Source organism: Physella acuta, unplaced genomic scaffold (assembly GCF_028476545.2).
Source record: "Physella acuta isolate Inbredline_101_S28 unplaced genomic scaffold, ASM2847654v3 ptg000726l, whole genome shotgun sequence".
NCBI classification, from domain to species: domain Eukaryota; kingdom Metazoa; phylum Mollusca; class Gastropoda; family Physidae; genus Physella; species Physella acuta.
In genome coordinates this window covers 9,508-35,388 of record NW_026732244.1, presented here as the reverse complement: position 1 = coordinate 35,388, position 25,881 = coordinate 9,508, and the positions used below count along the sequence as shown (strand labels likewise).

Genomic DNA, 25,881 nt, shown 5'->3' with positions numbered 1-25,881 from the left:
ACCACTACCATTAGCGTTAACCCACCAGTTGACAGTGATCATATCCTTGAGATGACAGGCGTTTAGATTTACATGGCTTTGTTCTAGAGAACCCTGGGCAGATTGAAAACGTGCTTATGGTTGCGGAGAAAAGTGGAAATAGAAATTGTGCTTTCGTTAACGGACAAGCATGATTCAATTTAATATTAAGAAATTCTAATTATTTGATGAGATCATTTTAAGGATTATTTGAAGTAGATTTTGAAAATTGTATAAGGAGCGAAATCTGTGAAAAAAATTAATTTAAAAAAAAAATCATCAAAAGAAGGAAAAGGAAATTCTAATATATAAAGTACAATTTAAAAAAAAAAGAAAGAATACCAAATATTATAGGATACTGCAAATGAAAAAGAAGGTACTAAAAAAAAAACGTTAGATTAATGTAACACGATCCCATAGCCCTCGGCGAATTGTACAAAAAATATAACTTAATTATGTGATTCTTTTAGCTGGTACAAAGTGAATGTATATTTTTTCTGTAATTTTTTTCTTTTACTATTAATAAACCAGGGAATTCCCAAAAGCTGATAATACGGGGATATAGTAAATACCCCGGGGGTGGGCCGTGGGAGCGGGGGTGTAGAGGTCGTGTCCCAGTTGTTATGCCCAGGAGGAGATAATAGCTGGAGTAGGTTGGCATGGATAACTGAAATGGATACTTAAAACATCCATGGATTGTCTTAACGTTTTATTTGGCTAGTACTTGTCATATAGCAAGGACGGAGGTCATAATGCCCATTAGGGTTATTGCTATTTTTGTGGTAAATGTATATTATTATTTCGTTAAATAGCATACAGTTCCCCATTGACTTTATAAATGGTATTGTTGCCCCAAAGAATGATTGACCTGTGGCGACCTATATATGAAAATCAACATTTTGCTTATCAACGTATATTTTTATTTAAAAAGAAGATTTTTAAAAAAGGGGTTCAAGTTTTATAATAATAATCAAATATTACTCATTATTAGCATTAGCGAATTATTCAAGAAAAGTTTGGTGACTTAGAATTAGAAATGCACTACCTGATAGTTGGTTCTTAATGGTACCAAAAAGAAAAAAAAATGAAAAACACATCGCTTTCTATAGCCTCATAAAGTTTTCAATGTAAACTTTGACAGCGGACAACACAAAAACTCTGTTGAAGATGAAGTACCATGGTAATATTAAAACATGAACTCTACTCCAAATGTCCCATGTGTCTTTGGCACTAACGGGAAACATATGAAGATAAAAACCCAACATCACGTCAAAACGAACTAGTACGTGGACTTGTTTTTTCTAGTCACGATATCATACACATTTGCCATAAAAAAGCATACACGACATATAAACTCTTCAGCCTGCACAAATTGAATTACGCTGCATTTCGGTACTTAAAACTTCCAAACAAAATTAGCGAGGAAACGACCGACTTCCTAACGCGGCTCTAAAGGATTAAACATACGACTGGATTAATATCGCAATAAAATCAATCAATCACACAAAGGGGGATTTGTTTAAACACGGAGATCGATAAATTTTAGGTAACTTTTATCTGCAGTTTATCGGCGCTCATAATTAGCGGGCGGTTAACAAGGTGGGCGTAATTAGGCAATGCGGGGGTGGGTGCGAGTAGGACGATTGACAAATTATGTTTGGGAACGTTAAACATCATGATGTTTTAATGTTAAACAGTATGATGTTTTGATGCTGAACATAACCGTGGGTACTGTGGGTTTATTGTCTAAAACAGGCAATGTTTGAGGTAATTGTTCATAAAATAGAAGACTACATGCTAGTTCATATTTCAGTACTAGTTACTAGAGCACTATAAATAGTTTGTTTGCAATTGGGTAATGAACAATTGGAGAGATTACCGTGGGAGATTATAATAAAAAAGTTCATGTTAAGTTAATGGTTCATACAATAGAAGAAGACATGCTAGTTCATATTTCAGTACTGGCTCCTAAAGCACTATAAATGGGTTGTTTGTAAATGAGAACTAAATAAAAGGAAACATTACCGTGGGTACTGCGAATTTAAAAATTTTTTTTTTGGGTAATGGCTCATAAAATCGAAGACTATACATTTGCTAGTTAATATTTATGTTTACTAGAGCGTTGTAAAAATGGTTAGTTCAAGTTTGGGTCATTGGTTCAACATATAAGACTTTAAAATGGTGAATTCATCGTTGAGTAGAGGTTAATGAAATAGAAGTCTAAACAAGGGTTAGCGCATGTTTGAGTGATGGCTAATGAAGTAAAGATTCCTCTTTAGACATAGCGATCCATTTTGCAGATGGGAGTGTTTATGGAACTCGGTATATAAAGGTATGGTGGTGTTAGCACTCTACCCATCCGCCTTTACTTTCCCTAACGTGAATTAGGTACCCATTAGAGCTGGGTGGACACGTAGACGTTCAACTGACTTGAACCCGGATTCGATCTCGAGATTTTCGGGTTAGCAGTTTAGCGCTCTATGTCACGTCGTTCCAATTAACAAATGCTTTGTGTGCTGTTTAATTACAGGGAGGACTATACAAAAAAAAAAAAAAAAACTTCGATAGTGGAGACATTTTGAAAATATAATAAGAAGGATTTAAAGTTAATAGCTAAAAATCTTTGATTAGGTTGTAATCTACATTTTGGACGTGTTGGTGTTATTTTATAAAATATCAACCTAAATCTGAACTAGGAATGTCTTAATATTATAGACCTACGTACATCTCTGACTAACAACATGAAAATAACAATAGGACAGTAGTACTTAATAAACAACTGAATAGAGATGTGATCATATTTTGTAAAAGGGTATTTGTATTTAATCAGATTTTAAAATATATATATATTTTTACTACTTGATGAAACTAACTGTCGATAATATTCACCTAAGCTACAGAAAAAATTCTCATCATTGAAAGACACATGGATTCTACACACTAATCCTAACTTACTCCAAAAAAAGAGCTCTATTTATTTATTGAAGAAAATTACTGTTTAGCCGATTATATATAACAGAAATGTAACATATATATATATATATATATATATATATATATATATATATATATATATATATATATATATATATTTATATATATATATATCGTCTACGAAGAATACAAAAACTCATCTAAAAAATGGCCACATTCTTTATTAAGCTATCGGTATCCTGTCATTCAATATTAAATTTTTGTAACATACAGAAATAGAAAGCAATTCTAGTGAGAGAACGGTTCAAATTTAAACGCAGCTGGAAATGTATCTGGCCATTGATAACTGAGTCACGAATTTCGAAACTACTAATGTGTTCTATTTGAATTCGTTTAGCTGTACTTTTTTTTATCTCTGTTGTAGGCTGCTAGTTTTGAAAGGGTTTTATATGAATCTATGATGACATTAATGTCATCGTGTTAGTCACGTGATGGTGACATATTCAATGATGACATCGATGGATTAGATGTCAGTCTTTATTTGTCATTGTCTATTTGCGGTAAACCAATCAAGGAAACTTAATCGAAGATCGGTAAAAAATAAATTGATAAATATAATTTTAAAAAATTCACAAGCTGATTACAGTTATCATGTTAGGCTACACGTACCATTGTGTGAAGGAGGTGGGGTGGGAGGGGAGTGGGGTGGGGTGGAGTGTGATGGGGATTTCATGGCGGGATAGTGTCTGCTGGTGTAGAAAACTGATTAGATGACGGAGTAATCAAGTCTAGAGTTAATTATCAGCTAGATTCTTTTGTCGCGTATATTGCGTTAAAATCGTTTTCTGCAGAAGACCTAACGTCGAAGCATCCACTGTCTCTTCATTGTGTTTTCGGTTTATTGGTTTGTAATATATATATATATACATATATATATATATATATATATATATATATATATATGTATATATATATATATATACACATATATTGTATCTTTAAATATATATATATATATATATATATATATATATATATATATATATATATATATATATATATATATATGTATATATAGTTTTAAAGATACACACATACATACACTCATCCAGTACCCCCTACCTATCCAGTAAATACCCCCACCTATCCAGTAAATACCCCTACCTATCCGGTAAATACCACTACCTATCCGGTAAATACCCCTACCTATCCAGTAAATACCCCTATCTATCCAGTAAATACCCCTATCTATCCAGTAAATACCCCTACCTATCCAGTAAATACCCCTACCTATCCGGTAAATACCCCTATCTATCCGGTAAATACCCCTATCTATCCGGTAAATACCACTACCTATCCAGTAAATACCCCTACCTATCCGGTAAATACCCCTACCTATCCAGCGAACACCCCTATCTATCCAGTAAATACCACTACCTATCCAGTAAATACCCCTACCTATATGGTAAATACCCCTACCTATATGGTAAATACCCCTACCTATCCAGGAAATACCCCTTCTAGCCAGGAAATACCCCTACCTATTCAGCTTATAACCCCTATCTATCCAGTAAATATTCCCACATATCCAGTAAATACCTACACTATCCAGCGAATACCCCCTACCTATCCAGCGAATACCTCTACCTATCACATTGCTAAAATCACCTGACTCCGTAACGATCGCCACGACAATAGAACAATGCAGAAAAAAAAAGTTCTGAATAAAACATGTCCTACCCGATAGCCAAAACAGTAAAGACATTTCCGAGTGTTTTGTTACAGAAATAATTATTGTATCTTTTCTCTTTCGCCGTTTTGGTTTTTGTTTTGTTCGTACGGGTTTTGTTTCGTTTTTTTTGTCTTCTAATTATTAATATTTTACTCAAGTGATTTGTGTTCGCATTGAAGCAGATCTAATGGGTTCTGATGTATTTTTTGTGTGAGAAATGTTGTTTAGCTTTATCTAACAGCTGATCAACGAAGCCTTAAAAAATTATAATTTATGATATATTTCTTTCTCTTTGTGTAAGGCGTAGGGGGGAGGGATAATATTATCAATAGTGTCATTCACAAGTCATTTTTTGCATTGATCCATAACTTATCTTAAATGAATCATTCTCGCTCTGCTAAAAGTAGACGTCCATTCTCGGCATAACACCCCCCCCCCCCCCACATACACAAACAGAAAAAGCAGCTTTCATCCTTTACAAATTAAGACTCCATCTATCATGGTAACTAGTCTTCGTCACCCACTGTAAAAAATAAAAAGCAAAAAAAAAAAAAAAACCTTCGCACTTTATCCGCGTGTCATTAAGCAATTCGTCGTCGAGGCTATTTGATTTGCAATTTGCCAACCAACGAGTGATTTGCGTGCCACGTCACGCGTATTTGCGCACTCAACTCTGACCCTTTTTTCCGGCGATCATTTCTTCCTTACGCTTATTCACACTTGGTTTGCGCGATGGTCAGCAAGGGACTTAACTCCGGACTATCGCTGGTTAACACATTGTGCATGTCTTTTGATGCAGTCACGCCTAAAAGCAGTCAAGCAATTTTAAACAGAGATAAATTATTCGTCTTTTTACAGATATCACGAACAATCTTCGTTGTAAACGTGGTAAAAATGCTAATTGACTATGAAGAGAAAAGACGCCTTATACCATCGTCACGAAAACAGTTTTAATTATAATTAGCGTTAGTATAAAAGGGCCAACACCACAATGTGTTTGAGAATAAACGATTGTTTTTTTTAAAGGTTCAAAGAGAGTACATTTTAAACACCTTGAAATAAAGGCACTGAATTTAATTTCGGTTGGTTATGGGTGTATCTACAGTTTTTAATTGTCTACAGCTAGGCAGACATTTGTAAGCAAAATAGAAACAGCTATCACATTACGGAGATGTGTTGTGTTTAGGTTACTTCCCTTGAAAATTATGGTGTTTATTGTGTACAATGTTCCCGGACTGGATCTAGAGTTAATTTGTATGTTAAGGTTTAGATTATTGGATGTCTAAATTGTGGTATGGGTTAGGGGTAAGACAAAGACATTAAAAATATTTGGTTTAGTTTATGTTCGAATTGTAGGCTATTTGTATAGTGAGGACTGTATGTTTCTGATCAGGTTAAGATTAGCACTAGCAACATTCACGTGGAACTCTTATAGGACAGAAGGTGAAGCAGTTTCTCCTTATCTAGTGTACTCGGTTTCGGGCGATTCATTTAAGTTAAAGCCACGACATTCCGGCCTCTTCTGCTTTATACTGATCTTTTCCGTTTGTTTTTACCTACCCACTTTACTTGTTCAGTAAAGATTACAATCTAAAGCTGTTTTGGTGATTTTGTTTGTTAAGATTTATACTTAGGTATAAATTTTGATGTTTTGATGTTCAAGGCTAGCTGAATGTTTCGTTTAGATTTCCGTTACCGTTTTTAGTTTTTTGTTTGAGCTTTTTTGCTCATGTTTAGCTTCAAATGATAAAAGTACGAAGGTTTTATATACGTTTTGTTAAGCTCTAGTTGGGGCGAATGAAAGCTAAGATTAGTTAAGTAAAAAGTTCTTTTACAGCGTGTAGGATGAATTTTAATTAGATAACTGACAGCTAAATATCAAGTTTAGTGTTTGAGTTATTTTAAATTCAATTTTCGCTGTCTAATTAAGACATTAGTACTGTTTTACTTTTTTAATTAACATCTTATTTTTTATTTATCTCAGAAATATTTTATTTTATAGAAAGGACATTAAGCGTGTACTTAATTTTCAGCATTTTATAAAGCATGGAACAATAGTCTTTAAGAACAATAATCCCCTATACCGACCTAACCACTTTACAGTCGTAATATTTGAATACCTCACGGAAAGTTAGCTCCCATATAGAAAACTCTTTGGCAAACTATCTCAACGAACTATACTCAACAAAAAGGCATTACGATTGTGCCGCATTATGATTGACTCCTCACACATACACATACACACGCGCGCACGCACATACACATACACAAACACATACACACACAAACACAGAGAAATATACAGACACGAACGAACGCGCGCACGCACACACACACACACACACACACATATATATATATATATATATATATATATATATATATATATATATATATATATATATATATATATATATATATATATATATATATATATATATATATATATATATATATATATATACATATTTATATATATATATATATATATATATATATATATATATATATATATATATATATACATATATATATATATATATATCTATACTTCATAGAACCCCCACACCTTACCCTAACACAATCACACATTTTCAACATTTCCGATCCCACCCCACACACAGCACCCCCTCGCAATCACGATCTCATCCCCTCACCCACTCTACCCCTGCCCACAACCTTAAACCCAAACACACAATGAAGAGCACTAACGCGCTTTTAACACACCGTTAAAACCACCATTCACTAAAATCACTTTATCTCAACACCCAAGTCGTGTTTACTTGACTTTACAGGCTAGAATGTATACCAGCAAGACAAAAGCGAAAAAAAAAAGGAAAGTTTGTTGAAGAGGAAAAAAAACAACAAACTACAAGCAAACAAAAGCTTCGAACAAAAATGTTTGTTTTTCTGATGAAGCAATGGATAAATTACTTCGTGATCCCGCTCCACTTTTTTTTAGTCAACGGAAAATTAATTAGTGTTTTAAAAGTTAATTATTAGCGTTGCCGTTGTATCGTTAGCCTTCTTTATTTAGGTGTAAATAATTTAGGGTGTAAAAATATCTCTGACGGATTCTCTTATACTACAATCATCGTCTTGGTTATCTCTGTCTTCGTCTTTGTGGTCATCTTCATCATTATCTTCGTTATGGTCACCATCATTATCATCATCATAATCATTATCATCATAATTCTCATCATCATCATCATCATCATTATCATCATCATCATCATCATCAGCAGCAGCAGCAGCAGCAGCAGCAACAGCATCATCATCAGCAGCAGCAGCAACAGAATCATCATCATCATCAGCATCATCATAATCATCATCATCAGCAGCAGCAACATCATCATCATCATCATCATTATCATCAGCAGCAGCAGCAGCATCATCATAATCAACTTCATTATTATCATCATTATCATCCTCTTCATAAGCATCAGCATCACCATCATCACCATCACTCATCATTCTCATCATCATCTTCTTCATCATTTTCATCATCACTCATCATTATCACTCATAATCACCATCATAATCAATCGTCATAAATCATTATCATCATCATCATTCTTGTCGACACACTGTGAAGCAAACGTCCGCACCCACACATCTCCATCCTATCCGTCCTATTCAATTTTGGGTGATTCTTCCAAGTTGGGTCCACGACATTCCAGGAGCTTCTGCTTCACTGACAACTGATCTTTTCCCAGTTTGTTTTAGCCTACCTAATTGCCTCTTTCTTTGGCAATTGAATGCTGATACCTGTGTTTTGACTGCACTCGATGACAGAAATCTATAAATCATCTTACTTGTTAATGAAGCACAAATACGTAAGCGTTCGAAAGGTTGAATAGGGGTCGGCGTAGTCGAGTCAGTAAAGCTCATGGTTGCCAACCCAAAAAGTCGGTACCCTCTCCAACACTACAATCATGAACGAAGAAGAAGAAGAAAAGTTGAACGCAAGACTGCTCACTCGAAATTCATATGTTTGTATCCCGAATTCAATTTTGTAAGACACCCCTAAGTCAGTCACCTCTGATTGTATGTAACTCACGTCCGTGAAAGTAACGGCGACTGAGCTTAGTATTAACCTTACTATCACTTTGTAAGATAAGTCTCCTAAACAGGTGAACTCTATCATGTTAAAAAAGGTAATCTCACTCCGTGGAGGCAATTTACAATTTATTTTTATCTAAATAGCTTAATACTATAATTTTTGCAAAGGTAATATTGTATTTAAAATAATTTTTGCAAAGGTATTATTGTATTTAAACTTTGATTATAATTAGTCAGTTGATACCTCTTGGTTTATGATTAAAAAATACATAATGAAAACTCTAATGCGCAATTTTTATTTCAGTTGTCTCAACATGCCGATAATACATCCTTAAAAATCCACTTGTAATTGATCGAATTACCCGCTTTTTTAAATTTTTGTTGCTTCCTAGCTAAATATTGAGTTCTTGTTTTTTGAGGACAGGTCAGGCTAAAAATAAAACATTCTGTCAAATTTAATTATTGAAGCGCAAGTTGCAGTTTTTTTTTAAAAATCTCTTTGTTTTAGGAAATCTGATTGGCTAAAGTCATAAATACTTCTATTTTTAGTAACATTTTATGTAAATATGTTTCAAAAAGATATCCTTTTTGCGAAGTTTTAATCAAATTAAAATGATTTTTTTTAAAAATACAACGTCATTCGCAGCCATTTAGAGGTTTATAATTGCTCGATAAAATTATTGTTAATTATTTTATTTTGCTCTAAATATATAAATAGATTATTCCATTAAACCGTTTTAGAACGACTCTAATCCATTGTTTGTGGGAGCTTTACATTTTCCGAGAAAGGGTGGTAAGTGACAGAAATGTCCCATGCGTCATTTTTAAAAGCATTGGCCGAAATAGAACGCGGAGTGATGCTTGTGCATGCGTACATTAATTGATGAGCTGACACGTGACAAAGGTACGAGCCTCTAGAGAACCTCTGTAAATATTTGGGTCCAGGTGTGTTGGTGATACCTTTGTGATAATAGACTTTCCTGAAAATAGGTGTGTCAGGTTGTTGGTAGTATTGTGATAACATGTTTGGTGTAAGGGTTAGAAGTTATGGTTATGGTAAGACTTGGGTTAAGGTTTGGGTTAGGGATAGGATTAGGGTTAACATAAGCAAGTTTTTTTAGTTGTTTTTTTTTACTACAAATAGAAAAATTCCTTTTTTGAAGAGAATTGTATTATTTTGATAATATCAGACACTGGAACAACAAACAACCAAAAATAAAGACTAGCGGGATTTACTTTCCGTAACATAAATCAGATACCTGTCAAAGTTTATGTCCGGAATCCGAACTCAAGATTTCCGGTTTGGTCGTCCGGTACTTTACTACTAGACCATGCGCGCCAGTATTTGTAAAAGAATTGTATAATTTCTGACAGGTTAGCTTGTCGCCCTTCTTAGGACATAGCCCTACTGACAAGAGCTTTCCAGGCATCTCTTTCATTGGCTTGTCTCTCCAACTGTCCCCAGGTGTATCTAATCTTCTTGGTGTCTTCTTCCAGGTCACATCTCCAGGTCTTCTTTGGTCAATCTCTTTTTCTTTTGCTTAGTGGATTCCAGGTGAGGGCCTGTCTTTTTATGCTGGATACGGGTTTCCTGATAGTATGGCCAATCGTCTACATTTTCTCTGAAGGATCTCTTCTTCAGCTATCAGTTGATTTTTCCGTTGCCATAGTACCTCATTTCTGATGATATTTGGCCAGCTAACTCGTAGGATCTTCTTAAGACATGAGTTTATAAATGGCAGTAATTTCTTCATATTTGTTACGTCAATTCTCATTACCTCGAAAAGTTCAGTTTGTGGTGTGAAATCAGGGGAAGCAACAAAAACAACGAGATTTGTTTGCAACAAAAAGTGCACAAAAAGTGCCTAATCAAGTGCAACCAGTTACAGATTAGCTATCGTAATTCACAGCTAAAATAAAAGATAACTTTCCCACGTAAGTTTTAATGAATATCCTTACAAAAATATTGGAGAAAAAAATTCTTTTAAATTTAATTATTTTGATTAGTCTTGAACACCTTAAAAAATCTAAGGTAAAGTTCAAGTTACACTGTAGCTTTTTTTTTTTTGGAAAGAATAATCATTTATAAAATAATTAATACCCCCTTCCATACACAAAAATATGCCAAACTCATTTATGAAAGTAATTCAAACAGCGGTGGAGTAAAAAAAAAAGCGTTTCCACATTGGCTATTTTGTGTTGGTTTGCATTATATTTTTTTTAAACTTTTACTTTCTCTAATCGCTTGGCGTTGGTTTGTTTGGTTCTTTCGACTCCTCTCAACCGTCAGATTGGCAGCGCTGGCATTTCGCTGCCTGACGCATTCGTATCACGTGACAGGACGCGTCGACACCTGCTGTCTTAGTGTCAGATGACAGGACGTAAGAGCGCGCGCTGTGGTAGGTTTCATGACGCAGGGTCATCATACGACCCGACACGTGCGGGAGGTAGATGCGAACACGCACGCACCTGCGCTCACCCTTGCACATACACGGGTGTAATGTACATAGACATAGTTCTTTACTGAAACACGTATATACACTCGTATATAAGCCTATGCATATGCACGTATTGAAACAAACAAAAAACTCCACATATGCATAGTTCTTTACTGAAACACGTATACACACTCGTATATAAGCCTACGCATATGCACGTATTGAAAAAAAAACTCCACATATACATAGTTCACTGAAACACGTATATACACTCGTATATAAGCCTATGCATATGCACGTATTGAAACAAACAAAAAACTCCACATATGCATAGTTCTTTACTGAAACACGTATACACACTCGTATATAAGCCTACGCATATGCACGTATTGAAAAAAAACCTCCACATATGCATAGTTCACTGAAACACGTATATACACTCGTATATAAGCATAAGCATATGCGCGTATTGAAACAAACAAAAAACTCCACATATGCATAGTTCTTTACTGAAACACGTAAATACACTCGTATATGAGCAAATACACACGCACGTATTGAAATATAAACAAAAAAACTCCACCTATGCATAGTTCTTTACGGAAACACGAATATACACTCATATATAAACATATGCACATATACGTATTGAAACGGAAAATACACGTGCACTAATAAACAAGCTCAAATACACACGCACTCATGCACTGCACACACAAACGTGCACAAACACATTAACATTAGATTCATTATATATATATATATATATATATATATATATATATATATATATATATATATATATATATATATATATATATATATATATACACTCGACATTATAGATGTTTCCATTCCTTCTGTCTAGCCTTGAGAAAACTCGTTAAACTTAGTGCACTGTACCCGAACCTAGAGAACGTAGCAAATCCGCCTTGTTAAAGAACCATTCACTAAGCTACTAATAGTAAACGTGTTGATTTAGATTCTGTACATTCTTCTCTCCCTTCATGAACTTGTATCTCTTTCCCAACTCTTCGCTCTTACAGTGACTCTAATTACCAATGGTGTGGTCATTAGTTAAGATTTATTGGTTTCTACAAGTAACGACAACTCCATTACTGAAGACTAGAGCGACCTTACTGTATTAGAGACGTAAGTTCGGTGTTAAATAGACCCTAAGTTGAATAGACCAAAGCTTAAACTCTGTTGAAGTGCAGAGTTTCTTCCAGGCAGCCCCCCCCCCCCGAAATTAATTTTGCCGCCCCCCCCCCCCCCCCGAACGAAATGAAATTTATATAATTTATATAGAAAATATATACTTTTAACAGTGTCCGCCCCCCCCCCCCCCCCGAAGAAAGTCTACCCCCCCCCCCCCCCCGAAAATTTCTCCCCCCGGAGAAAAAAGTCTGGAAGAAACTCTGTTGAAGTGATTTTTTGACGACTTACTGTTATATTATTGTTTACAATATTGAAATAGTTTATGAATTGTTGGTCTTTTAGTAATATTTTAAGCTTTATAAACGCATGTTTAAGTATTTTAAAAAACAATTTTTTTCCTATTTTTTAAAGAGATCGTTTAGTTAATAAAGCGTGCATGCAGAGTTTTTTGTTTTTTATTTATGTTATGGACAAAATTTTGTAAAGACATGTTTGTCAACAATCTGTAGAAGGGTAAAACTGTGTAAGGTTTAAAATCTACTGAAGTGAATAATTTTGTAAAGAAATGGTTTTGTAAAACCTGGAAAAGGAATAGTTTCCCAAAGCAATATTTCTGTAACACCAAGTCAGATAATACACAACTAAAAGTATGAGTAAAATGAACGACACTACTTAGAGAAAACCGTAACTTTCTGCCATCGATACAGAAATGTGTATCCTGTAAACCAAACATGCCACCCAATGAACACAAAATATAGGTTCATGACGACAAGTTATGGCTGCCTGCTTAAAATAGTCGCCGTTTCTCTAGCCAAATGCGCACACAACAATACATGATGTGTTAAGAATTAATGAACTTTGTAAAAAAGAAAGTAGCTTTATACTGTGTACTAGATGTTTAACATTTATATCAGTTTTTTTAATTCTCACTTTACTGAGCTCTTTTATTTTAATTAACGTATGTAAATAGACCAGACGATAACACAATAATATCTAATTCTCAAATACGTTTAAAATATAAATTTAATAAATTTAGAGAACAAGTCAATATTTGCCTAAGACTTCAATGTTTGCTGACAAAAAATGGACTGAGAGTTCAGCTGCACAACAGACAGGTGATGCAGAAAGTTAAAAGATTACATAAATCTTAGACATATGATAAAATGAGGTGAGAATTTACCTGAATCTAGTGGCGTAGGCAGATCATGGGTGTTGGTGGGGGAAGGTTCAAACATTTATGCTAATGTATGTATATATATATATATATATATATATATATATATATATATATATATATATATATATATGTGTTAATACATTTAAATATATATTTACATATATATATATATATATATATATATATATATATATATATGTATATATATATATATAATTATATATATATATATATATATATATATATATATATATATATATATATATATATATATATATATATATATATATATATATATATATACATACATACATACATACATATATATATATATATATATATATATATATATATATATATATATATATATATATATATATATATATATATATATATTATAAAAAACAGTCGAACCGAAAGCTACAAGTCAACGTGCCACTACTCTCATTGTGGGGGACATTGGAGGGTAATAACGCCCCGTCTCTCCACCCCACCCCCACCCCCCCCCCCCCCACCTCTGCCTACACCAGTGCCTAAATCTAAGACAGGGGTGACAGAATGAACTTTAAAAAAAAAAAACTCACCTGAACCGGAGACTGGCGTGGAGAGTGTGGCGAGGTATAAACACGAAATAAGAGCAAAGCTAGCAACTATCGTCAGCTCCATGTTTTCCTTGCTTCCAAGACTTGTGCCACGGAAAAACAAAAAACTTCAAAGTTCTTTCAAACACGTCACTTTTTGTTGTGTTCTCAGGAACAAATCCAGGAAAGTCCAATCTCTTCTCGCTACAAATCCTACGATTTTCTAATGTGAAATTATAAAGAAAAATAATTGTTCGTTCTAAATTTCAGCTAAAATTGTAATCAACTATATCTAAACTAATCTTCTTGTGTTATTTTGGAATTTGTTTAGAAATCAACCTTTAGATGGACTTTAAAATACTCTGTCGTGTATCAAGTTGATGAATACCTAAAATATAAAGAATAAAAATAATTAATTATATACTACAGTTATATGCTGAAAGAAAAATATGTAGATAATTATTCAACACCAGATATACTAAAGGAAAGTGGAGAGAATTTAGTTTTTTTTATATTAAACACAAAAAATAATGCATATAATGTCGATGCTAGAATTTACAATATGCATGAAAGACTGGTTCTAAATGGTTCCAAATTGTTGTTGCCAGACATAATATTTTTCAACCACAATTGAATGTTTTATAACATTTGTGTATAAAGTATAAAATAACTTCCGGTTTCATTAAGCCCGGAAATAGTCAAAGAAATAATTACTTGTAATTTAGCAAAAACTTTTATATTTAATTTGGATTAGTAGATTTAGGGTGTTGTGGTGATTGGGGATGTTATATTATTTTATATAAATACAATACTACGTTATACACCATAGATCACTATTGTGTATTTTTATCATGGGAAACAATTGTTCTGACTTTTATTGTTTCACTCTCCTTGGCCATTCCGGTTGACTTTAAGGAGAGGTTGAAGGCAGTTTTTAAAACTATTGAATTGATACAATGATTCTAAACGATTTTTTATCGGCCTATATTCGACACAAAAATATAAAAATGAGTGCAATCGATTGTTCCCAAACGGCTTTAATTTTTACAAATGTAAACATAATTTTATCGTTTGCCATATGTTTTAAAAGTTTTTATCAAAAATTTAGTATGATTACATAGATTTTTTATGCCTTTTCTCAATTTATTTTTGTAACATACTCAATAAAGCTGGATAAACTCGTGCAAGCACTGTTTCATATCCAACATTCAAACTCGACATTGTTTACAAACATAAAGGGCGAGATCCGAACTTAAGACTTCCGGGTTAGTTGGTGAACACTCTACTGTCGGTCAAGGTATCCAATCAAATCAACATTAAAATTACCGTACGTCTCTTCATATGTATATAGAGGACATTTCATGAAATCTCTTTAAAATTGTATTACACTTCCTTCATATTGTGTCTATAGTAAACATTACATGAAGTCTCTTTATATTTGTGTTGCACTCTCTCTTCTATAGTTAACATTACATGAATGTCTGTTTAAAATTGTGTTCATTTCTCTTCAAATATCTATAGTTAACATTACATGAAAGCCTCTTTCAAATTGTTTTACTCTTCAAATGTCTATAGTGAACATTACATGTATGTCTCTTTAAAATTGTGTTCGTTTGTTTTCAAATTTCTATAGTTAACATTACATGAAAGTCTCTTTAAAATTATGTTCCTTTCTCTTCAAATATCTATAGTTAACATTACATGAAAGCCTCTTTAAAATTGTGTTAAACATAATTGATTTCTTATTTCGCCATAACATGAACATCTTCAAGCTACACTTTTCATTTTGCCAAGACTTAATTTGAATCCCGAGATTTTCAAGATTTCCTAACAGCTGACAGATATTTTTTTTTCTACTTTAGAAAAAGACACAAAATTAAGATTTTTTTTGGTGTAAATTTCTTTTTTTTTTAAATAACGTGAGTTATCGACTTTTTTTTTTATTACTTTTTAATAACTCTCATTAACTTGTTGTCGATCTCAGAATTAATAGATTATGACACTAGTCATAAAACAAGCAGGATTCCACTCTCGTCTGGCTCCTAATCGTTAAAAGAACAAAATTATGCTCAGTTTTTCAGCATGTCGTGTTTAATTATAACGCACTGAACAACAAATTATCTTCTATAAGTTTAAAGCAGTCATTGAAACACAATTCATTCCACTACTAGTGTAAAAGTGTTAAAATGTTTATCTTAGATTTGTTAGTTTAGAAAAGAGAGTTCAATTATTTTTTTTTAAATAGGAAAACGCAACCGGAAAATGTCAAAACAACCAGATTTATCTCCCTTTCGTTCCCACCGGAATTACAATTAATACTGAAGATGGAATCAAATCCGCGAGTCAAGAAAATATCCCATATTTTTTTTTTTGGCTCAAATTTTATATAAAATTTTTATATTTTCGAACATGGTAATTGTTTAAAATTACTCTTTACTCCAAAAAAAAGTGTATTTACACATATTTTTCAGCCTCCCTAACATCCGCGTGGGATATTAAAGCCTTCCGCTATGTGAAGCCTCCAGGCTTTTGCTGTGCAATGGAAAAAAAAAATCCCCAGCGTGTTTGGATTAACTCGTTTTGCCCCCTCTCACTTTCATTTAATTCTCTCCCCTGAGTTGCTCTTCATTCCTTCCCCCTACCCCCATTCATTCATCTCGGTGTCCGTGAGTTAAAAATATCGAAAAGCCAATACATCATAATTGTGATATTGTTTTAGTATTATCAAGCTATTTCAAGAGTTGTTTTTAAATTAATGTAGCCACCTTTAAAAATGACATTTTATATTACCTCACCGCTTCTATATTTGGCACCTCTATATTCACGTGTATGGCCGTGTGATAGCACTTCATTTAATATTTCCTGTTTTAGCTACGAGTGTTTCTTTCAGACTTTTTTATCCGGGGGAGGGTGGTCATTTGAAACTTTGGGGGGTGGGCACTGGTACAAGTATATATGGTCTAATTTTTTTTTCAAATAAATTGTATTTCGTTTGAGGGGAGGGGGTGGGTGCTAGACGTTCTTAGGGGGTAGGGGAGGTAGTTCCCCCTCGAAAAAATGTCTGAAAGAAACTCTATCAGCTACCCTTACACGAACCCTGCCATTGATTGCGCAGAAACCTTGACTTCAATATCTGCCTCAGCTTGTACTATATACACGATACAGTCAGGAACAGTGGCGTAGCAAGGTCGGGTGTCACCCGGTGGGGCACTTAATGGTGTCACCCCCAGAGGCGCAGCGACCCTTCCCGGGGACAATTTGCACCCCCCCCCTCAAACTTTTGATTTGCACCCCTCCCCTCAAAGTTTTCTCTATATATTTTGCTATTTTTTGCCTTGGTGTCACCCCCTTAAATGGTGTAAACCGGTGCGGTCCGCACCCCCCGCCCCCCCCCCCCTCGCTACGCCTCTGGTCAGGAATGAAAACATCAATTTGACACTGTATATTATAGTAACAAAAATAGTGTGCAGATTTTGCATATATATTTTTCACAGGACCACTATATAGAAGATGTGGAAAAAAATAAATACAAGTAGAGTTACAGCATATAGGTTGCAATTTAAATTGTATTGATATGTCATACGTAACCATCAAACTGTGCGGGTTACGAATCTTTCACAAGTAACAATTGCTCAATCTACGAATCTTTCAAAAGTAGCAACGGCACGGTCCGCGAATCTTTTACAAGTAACAATTGCACCGTCTACGAATCTTTCACAAGTAACAACTGCGTTGTCTATGAATATATCCCTTCATTAGTAAAAAGATAATTTTTTGCGTAAAATTAGTATGTTATATAAATTAGGGTATAAAATACATCTTATAATAAAAATGTTTTTAAATTGACTAGTTTTCTTTGAAAATGTATTTTAAGAGATCCCTTTGAAATCTATAACGAGTGTGTTTTATGTGCCTCGATTGTGAAGGCTACTACCAACTGTATGCTAGCTTTTTGTCAATAGGCAGCCTAACTCAATGCTAGCCTTTTGACAATAGATAGTCTAACACAATGCTAAACTTTTGTCAATAGACAGCCTAAATCAATGCTAGACTTTTGTCAATAGACATTCTAACTCAATGCTAGCCTTTTGTCAATAGACATTCTAATTCAATGCTAGCATTGTGACAATGGGCAGTCTAACTCAATGCTAGCCTTTTGACAATAGACAGTCTAACTCAAGGCTAGGCTTGTGTCAATAGACATGTTAACTTAATGCTCGCCTTGTGACAATGGGCAGTCCAACTGACCATTTGTCCAAAGAGAAGCTAACAAATGACCTGTGACGTCAAATTATCGCCTTTAACCAGGTGTGTTGTCTGAGCACGTGCATATCGTTAGCCCGCTGCCGACGGATGATTAATTAATGCTATTTAATTAACGTTAGAAAAAGTTCTATCGAGGGATTATCTCCGCGTGAACAATGCAGGACACGTTAACCCTAACGCTAACCTATTAGAATAGGACATCCCTGTCTGAACATCTACTGCTACCCCCCTCGCAAAAAACTGTATATATATATATATATATATATATATATATATATATATATATATATATATATATATATTTATATTTATATTATATATAGGTATGAATTTATATTTTATATATACTTTTGTACATATATACATATACATACATATATATATATATATATATATATATATATATATATATATATATATATATATATATATATTTATTTATTTATTTATTTATTTATATATACATGTAATGTGTTAAAACCATAGTCATTTGGTATCAATCCATGCCGTATGGCGTCGCCTGTGCCTAGTGCCTACGATAATTGTAACCTTAATAGGTTGTTGAACAAATTGGTAAAGTAGACTTTCTCTTTTAAATTTGCTCTATATCGTTTCGCTGTCTCCGAGTGTGGTCCGCACCCTGTCCACCCCACCCTACCAGGGCAACTAGCTACTGATCAACTGAAACACGCCAATCTTCTGAATTAGACATAACCTTCTAGACATCCAAAAAAAACCGGTGACCCTAACACTAATCTACTAAATATGACATAACCGATTAAAACTTAAACTAAAACAAAGTAAACCTAATACTAACCTTTCACAACGAACTATACCATCTACCACCAAGTGATATCAATTCACCCGTTAAATCTGTATACACGAAACCAATCGGCCACTATTTTCATATAGTTTTTAAAGTTTTCCGGTGGAATATCGTAATGTAGTTTTTTTTTTTTTTTTTTTTTTTTTTTTTTTTAAATCCATTCTTAAATCATCGGCAATGAAAGTTGTAAAGTATTCATTTAGGAGGGCACGTCTATCCTAATTGAACTTTGTCTCAAAGATACGCATTTTTTTAGTACATTGCATTACATACGGTTATGTGGGTGAAAAATCCCTTCAAAAACGAAGTAGACGTTCCTTTGGGCAGGTGGAGTAGAATTCGACTGTTTTCTCAAGCTCCGTCTATTTAAATGATTGCGTGAAAGAGCTGCCATTACTTTCCCTGAATCGAGTCGGGTGCTGATAAGCGCTGGGTTGGACTCAGGAAGTCTTACCGATTAGAGCAAATTTTTTTTTTTTCAAATTTGAACTTGTTATTTTTCTTTCTAGTAAAAGTAAGATCCCTTTTAGAGTAGCTGCGGTAGAGTTTATCTGAATTCATCTAAAACTGTTTGTATGTTTAGGACTATGTATAGCCGCATTGTAAAAACAGGGCAAATGTACGCATCACATTTGATTTGAGAACATCCAAATGATGCAAAAAAACTGTAACATAATGTGTCTACCTTTGGCGTTGGAATATCACTTTCTGTTTATTTAGCTACAACATGGAACCGAACACGAGACGGGTTGGTAGTTGTTTGCCCTAGCACGCGATCATGCCGATACCACATACTACATAAGCAAAGTAGATTGGGGAAGTTGATAGTTTAATCTTTACCAAATATTTTGGATCGCATAAAGAAAGCAAATTCTGCATGTATTGCTGGTAACTCGCATATTAGAAATAATGTTAAGCATATGTCACGGCGTGGCCTAGCGGTAGAGCGCTAGACTGCTAAAAGTCTCGAGTTCGAATCCAAATTCAAGTCCCTGAGTCCACCCAGCTCTGATGGTTACCTAACTAAAGTGAGGGAAAGTAAAGTCGGCTGCGCATTATCTCTTCATATGCCGAGGTCACAGAAACAGGTGAACTCTACTTCACTTGCCCCGTGGACCTGTAGGTTCAAAAACGGAACTTGAATTTTACTTCTTATATCTTAAGCTAGGACCAGATATCGTGTTTGATGGAGGGATATAAGTAACAAACAGTAACAAACTTGCGTCAATTCGCACAACTGCTTTACTAAAAACGTGGTCTTGTTTCACCTATTCGGTGTTGTAAGCCTAGCCTGTTTTTCTTTGTTTAGCTCTCCGACGTAAGGCCGAATTTACAATTTATAACCAAGATCTAGCAGTACCATCGCATTTATAACCTAATAGATCAAACTATTGCAGAAATTTATAACCCACTAGATGCAACCATTTCACAAATTTATAACCCACTAGATCTAACTATTGCAGAAATGTATAGTAATGATCTAATTATAGATTAAAATTTATAACCCACTTGATCGAATTATTGCAGCCATTTATAATTCGCTAGATCTAACCATTTCACAAATTTAAAGCCGACTAGATCTAACTATTGCAGAAATGTATAGTAATGATCTAATTATAGATTAAAATTTATAAACCACTAGATCTAATTATTGCAGACATTTATAACGCTTAGTTCTAACTATTGCAGAAATGTTTTAGTCAAGTGATCTAATTATAGATTAAAATAAAATAACCTACTAGATCAAATTATTGTAGAAATCTATAACCCACTAGATCTAACTATTGCAGACATTTATATTCACGTAGATCATTTAATCCAAATATGGCTGACACTTTACATCCCATTAGATCTAACCTTACTTAGAAATTACTAACTGTATATCATATTCCCCCAACTTTTTCCTTCATCCGAACTATTATGATCGACATATCTTGTAAACTTAACATCCCACTTAAATAATTAACTTTGAATTGAAGCACTATAATAAAATAGAAAATTAAAAACACGGACATTTTTTTAAAACGGAACAAAATTTAAAACGCTAATTTTTTAAAATTTATTATCTAAAGATTTACTTCAAGTTATCGTTCTAACATAAAGCAGAAAATTCACTCTTGCTGCGTATCATTTTTTAGAAAAAGAATATAAAATTATATAAACGTTATGATAAAATTATATAAACATTATGAGGTATATTCAATACCACACTTGGGATTTACCTAGGTCATTGATTAGCTAAGTAATCAATAAATACAGATGTCACTCAACCAGACTCCCATATATTCCACTACGAATAGTTTCATCACGTAATTAAACGTATGATCTCATAAAGTTATTTTTTAAAAAAATCGTTTGAACGTATACAGCGATATTAGAAAATAAACTTCGTTTTAAAGCTTGAGGGTTGATCTGTATGCCGCATACTTAAATAATTTGGAAAAAAAATGTTTAAGATAAAAGTAACGTGATAAGATTAAAAGTGGACTACGTTTAGTAAGACAGTTAATACGCTCATCCAACAGATAAATCAGTATATACTTAATTTTGAAAATACGTTGATAAACAGCCTTTATTAAAATAAATTCTCCTAAAGCAGCAATGCGATCAGTTATATTATAATATTTTAAATTCATGTTTTTTAATTTTTTAAAATTGTCGTTAATATATTTTTAGGCTTAGAAAATACAATTAGTTCTGTGAACGTGTGAATTTGATTGATATGTCACGTTTTTTAAAACTAGATGGCCAAGAAATAATTTTAATTTTTGGAACTACAAGTATAACTTTATTCAATTAACTACTTATAAATTCTAACACTATTTAAAGTAACTTTTAGTTACAAAAACTAAACTTTATAAAATATACTTACGCCCAATTTAAGAAAAATATTTTAAAATACACAACTTACAGAAAGTGTATGAAGTTTCAAAAATGTTTAAAGTTGAAAATTTAGTCCTTATATTTCCTTGTACTGATGGACGAATGAAAATTTTGGATTGTTCAAAAAATTTTGCAGCGCGTTGTTTGCAGCTACCGGAGTGGCTTCCCCTAACCCTATAATAATGAGTCCATCCACACTGTTAGCCGTGGTCTTTATATCCTGTCGCCACCCCCGAGCGATGCGTGGCGCCCCCACTTCTTCTGTCCCCTCCTGGCGGGTGTTGTTTTTTTTCCCCTCCCCTCTACCAACTTTTGCTACTCCTTGTTCTAATTCCTGTGCGGGGTGTCGCTTCGCTTGATTTCCGCCGACTTCAAAGACGAACGAATTTGTTTCCTTTATTTAAAAGAATTACTTCTGTTTTACATTAAGATAATTATTTCGTCACTTTTCCACGTAAAACATCAACTACACAAGCACTTATCGTCAAGTCACTTACACATAAAATAGATAATATGAGAGTGAGTATTTTAACTATTGTGTGGACAGGATTGAATAACACGGTAATATTAGCGTTGTGCGCGTGAAAACTGTACAGGATTGTCTTGTTGCGCCGTGTGGGACGGGAGTGTGGGGTGGGGGGAGGGGGGGGGGTGGAGAGCGTGCGCAGTCAATCGATGTACCCGTGGGATTTTTTTGCTACGTGGTCGGTTACACTTACATGTTAAGTCTCTCGCTTACATAACTGTGTAACTTGACGCTTACACGACTGTCTAACTTGACACTTACATAGCTGTCTAACTTGACGCTTGCATGGTTATCTATCTTGACGCTTACATAGCTCTCTAACTTGACACTTACATAGCTGTCTAACTTGACGCTTACATAGTTATCTATCTTGACGCTTACATAGCTCTCTAACTTGACACTTACGTAACTGTCTAACTTGACGCTTACATAGTTATCTATCTTGACGCTTACATAGCTCTCTAACTTGACACTTACATAGCTGTCTAACTTGACGCTTACATAGTTATCTATCTTGACGCTTACATAGCTCTCGAAATTGACGCTTACACATAGTCTTACATAATTGCCTAACTTAACGTTTGCATGGTTGTCTCGCGTTATGCTTACATGAATGCCTCACTTTAAGCTTTTATGACTGTCTCATTTGCGCCGACAAAGCCATCTAATTTAACGCTTACATAGATGTCTGACGTAACAATTACATTACATTAAATGTAATGAAAATGAGACAACTATACCGAACAACTTAAAACTTTAAGAAAATAATGTCTGTAAAATTACTTTAGATTTAAATGACAGTATTTAATTTTCAGATTACACTATTAATTTTAGACGAGCCGACCCGCGGCATATCATACGCCGCTATTTAGTTGTTTTTTTTTCTACTTTTCAGTAATTTATAATTTGTGAATTCGACAGTATCAATGCTGCCACTGAAAATATTTGCTTAAAAACACTAAACCCCCCCCCTCCCCCCCCCCCCCCACGTGAAAGCAGCCTCCTCTTAGTTACCTTCTCTAAGTTTAAAATCGTTTCAAACTAAATTATCTGCCCCTGATAGCCGTCACCAAACCCGTCTCTATGATTGTAAAATGTAAACAGCGTGACCACAGATCACCAGACAATGTGGGGGTGGGGTGGGGGTGGTAGTGATAGTGATAGAGAGAAAGAGAAAGAGAGGGGACTGCAAGGAGGCGCTTGCAGCTTGTTTTCTAACGGCTCCCAGAAGAGAATTATATATATAGATTATAATAATCTTACTTCAAGATAATGTTATTTTAGATTTTTAAAATGTTCAACCACTAAGGGGCGTCGTCATTCATTAGTTACGCAATTAAAATTATATATTACTTTGGGAGTCGGCGTGGTCTGGTATGTAACGCGCATGGTTGCTAAACTCAATAAGCCCCGAGTTCGAACCCGATGAGGTTCAATAGCTAGGGACAACAACTATCTAGGAGAGACAACTCCTTAATCAAAAAATTGCGCCTTGCAGTTTGTTTTTGGTTTGACAAAGGCTATGGAAGCAAATCCAAAAAGAAAAGCAGGCTGAAATAGAAGTTAGCGAGCCGTATACGTATAGCCCCCCCCCCCCCCCCCCCCGGAAAATTTTTTACCGTCCCCTCGAAGGAAACGAAATTTTTATAATTTATATAGAAAATATATACTTTTAACAGTGTCCGTCCCCCCGAAGAAAGTCTACCGCCCCCCCCCCCCCCGAAAATTTCAAGTGCCCCCCCCCCACCCCCCGGAGAAAAAAGTCTGGAAGAAACACTGTTTAGTAGTGTTGGAGGGGATCCCTTTTATCATGACGACAAAGTACAAAGAATATTATCTGACAACTTTTAAACATAAGTCACATAAACGTGATAAGTATCGTGTATTTATTTATTTCAAATTTTATAAATCTCGCGCTAAACTCATTTTATGAACATTTTAATAAAGCATGTTCAGTTTGTTTAACTGAATTAAAAAAAACACCAGCAAAAATATCGTCCAGTTGAAAATAGAAAATAGAAAATAAAAAATAGAAAAGTAAACTTGAGAGATTCAGAACATTTAAAAGTCATAAAGGTTGATAGAATGGATGAGCAATTTCGCTTCGTAATAACGTCCATTTCATGTTCTCTCTTTCAAGTAGCACGACTTAAAGATTTGACGTCAAGAAAAACTGTTCACAGAATTCGGTTTGTTAAAGGCCGTTTATGTACAAGTGTGTGAAGATGCCGTTTATGTACAAGTGTGTGAAGATGCAGTTTATGTACAAGTGTGTGAAGATGCCGTTTATGTACAACTGTGTGAAAGAGGCGGATAGGTTTATATTGGAGATATCTAGATGATACAGACATATTAACGTACAGTAGGCCTATTCTACCCCCCCCCCTCCCCAAATAAACATATAAATACTCATGCATATATATATATATATATATATATATATATATATATATATATATATATATATATATATATATATATATATATATATATATATATATATATATATATATATATATATATATATATAGTTTATTTATATGTCATATATGTAAAGCCAGAATAACTGATGGTACTGTTCAATTACTCACGACGAGATAGGAGAGGATAAGGCTTTACCCTGGGGTATATCGGGATATCATCAAAGGAAACGATAATGTTTATAGATAACACAGGCATTCGTTAGTTTGGCAAGCTGTCTCGGAGAGTAATGGCCGGATAAAACTAAGCCCCATACTCACATATATATATATATATATATATATATATATATATATATATATATATATATATATATATATATATGTACACACATCAATCATACATTCAACGTATATATATATATATACATATATATATATATATATATATATATATATATATATATATATATATATATATGTATGTATATATATATATATATGTGTGTGTTATATAATATGTTTATATATATACATTTATATCTACACATGTGTGTATATGAATATATATACATATGATTATATGTATATATAGATTTATATATGTATGTATTGTATATATATGTATACATATATGTATATAATGTCTCTCTCTCTCTATATATAAATATTGTATGTATATACATATAGACATTTTTTTAATTTATATATATATATATATATATATATATATATATATATATATATATATATATATATATATATATTGTGTAGATGTCTGTGGGTATTGAATAATGTTGCTCATCATTTTTGTTCCCTTTCTTCTGTCAGAAGTAGCTGAAGTTTCTTTATAAAATACA

At 33.7% G+C, this 25,881-nt stretch overlaps 1 protein-coding gene and 1 long non-coding RNA gene across 2 annotated transcripts; both read right to left on the bottom strand.

The window, feature by feature from the left end:
- Positions 1-7,732: 7,732 nt before the first annotated feature.
- LOC131949997 (skeletal aspartic acid-rich protein 1-like) lies at positions 7,733-8,094 on the bottom strand. The gene is made up of 2 exons (XM_059311991.1): positions 8,044-8,094; positions 7,733-7,861 (listed from the first exon to the last, which is right to left on the bottom strand). Exons 1-2 carry the CDS (start codon positions 8,092-8,094, stop codon positions 7,733-7,735), a joined length of 180 nt encoding a protein of 59 aa, XP_059167974.1.
- A 6,160-nt stretch (positions 8,095-14,254) lies between these two features.
- LOC131949998 (uncharacterized) lies at positions 14,255-22,663 on the bottom strand. Its single transcript, XR_009388270.1, has 2 exons — positions 22,104-22,663; positions 14,255-14,488 (listed from the first exon to the last, which is right to left on the bottom strand). It is a non-coding gene; the product is annotated as an uncharacterized LOC131949998 (long non-coding RNA).
- Between the last annotated feature and the right edge of the window lie 3,218 nt (positions 22,664-25,881).

Excerpts from the sequence above, each read along its gene's own strand:
- LOC131949997 (XM_059311991.1), bottom strand. The coding sequence starts at position 8,094 with ATGAAGTTGATTATGATGATGCTGCTGCTGCTGCTGATGATAATGATG. Across the intron at positions 7,862-8,043 it reads TGCTGATGATAATGATGATG|TATGATGATGATAATGATGG; the intron begins ATGATGATGATG and ends GATGATAATGAT.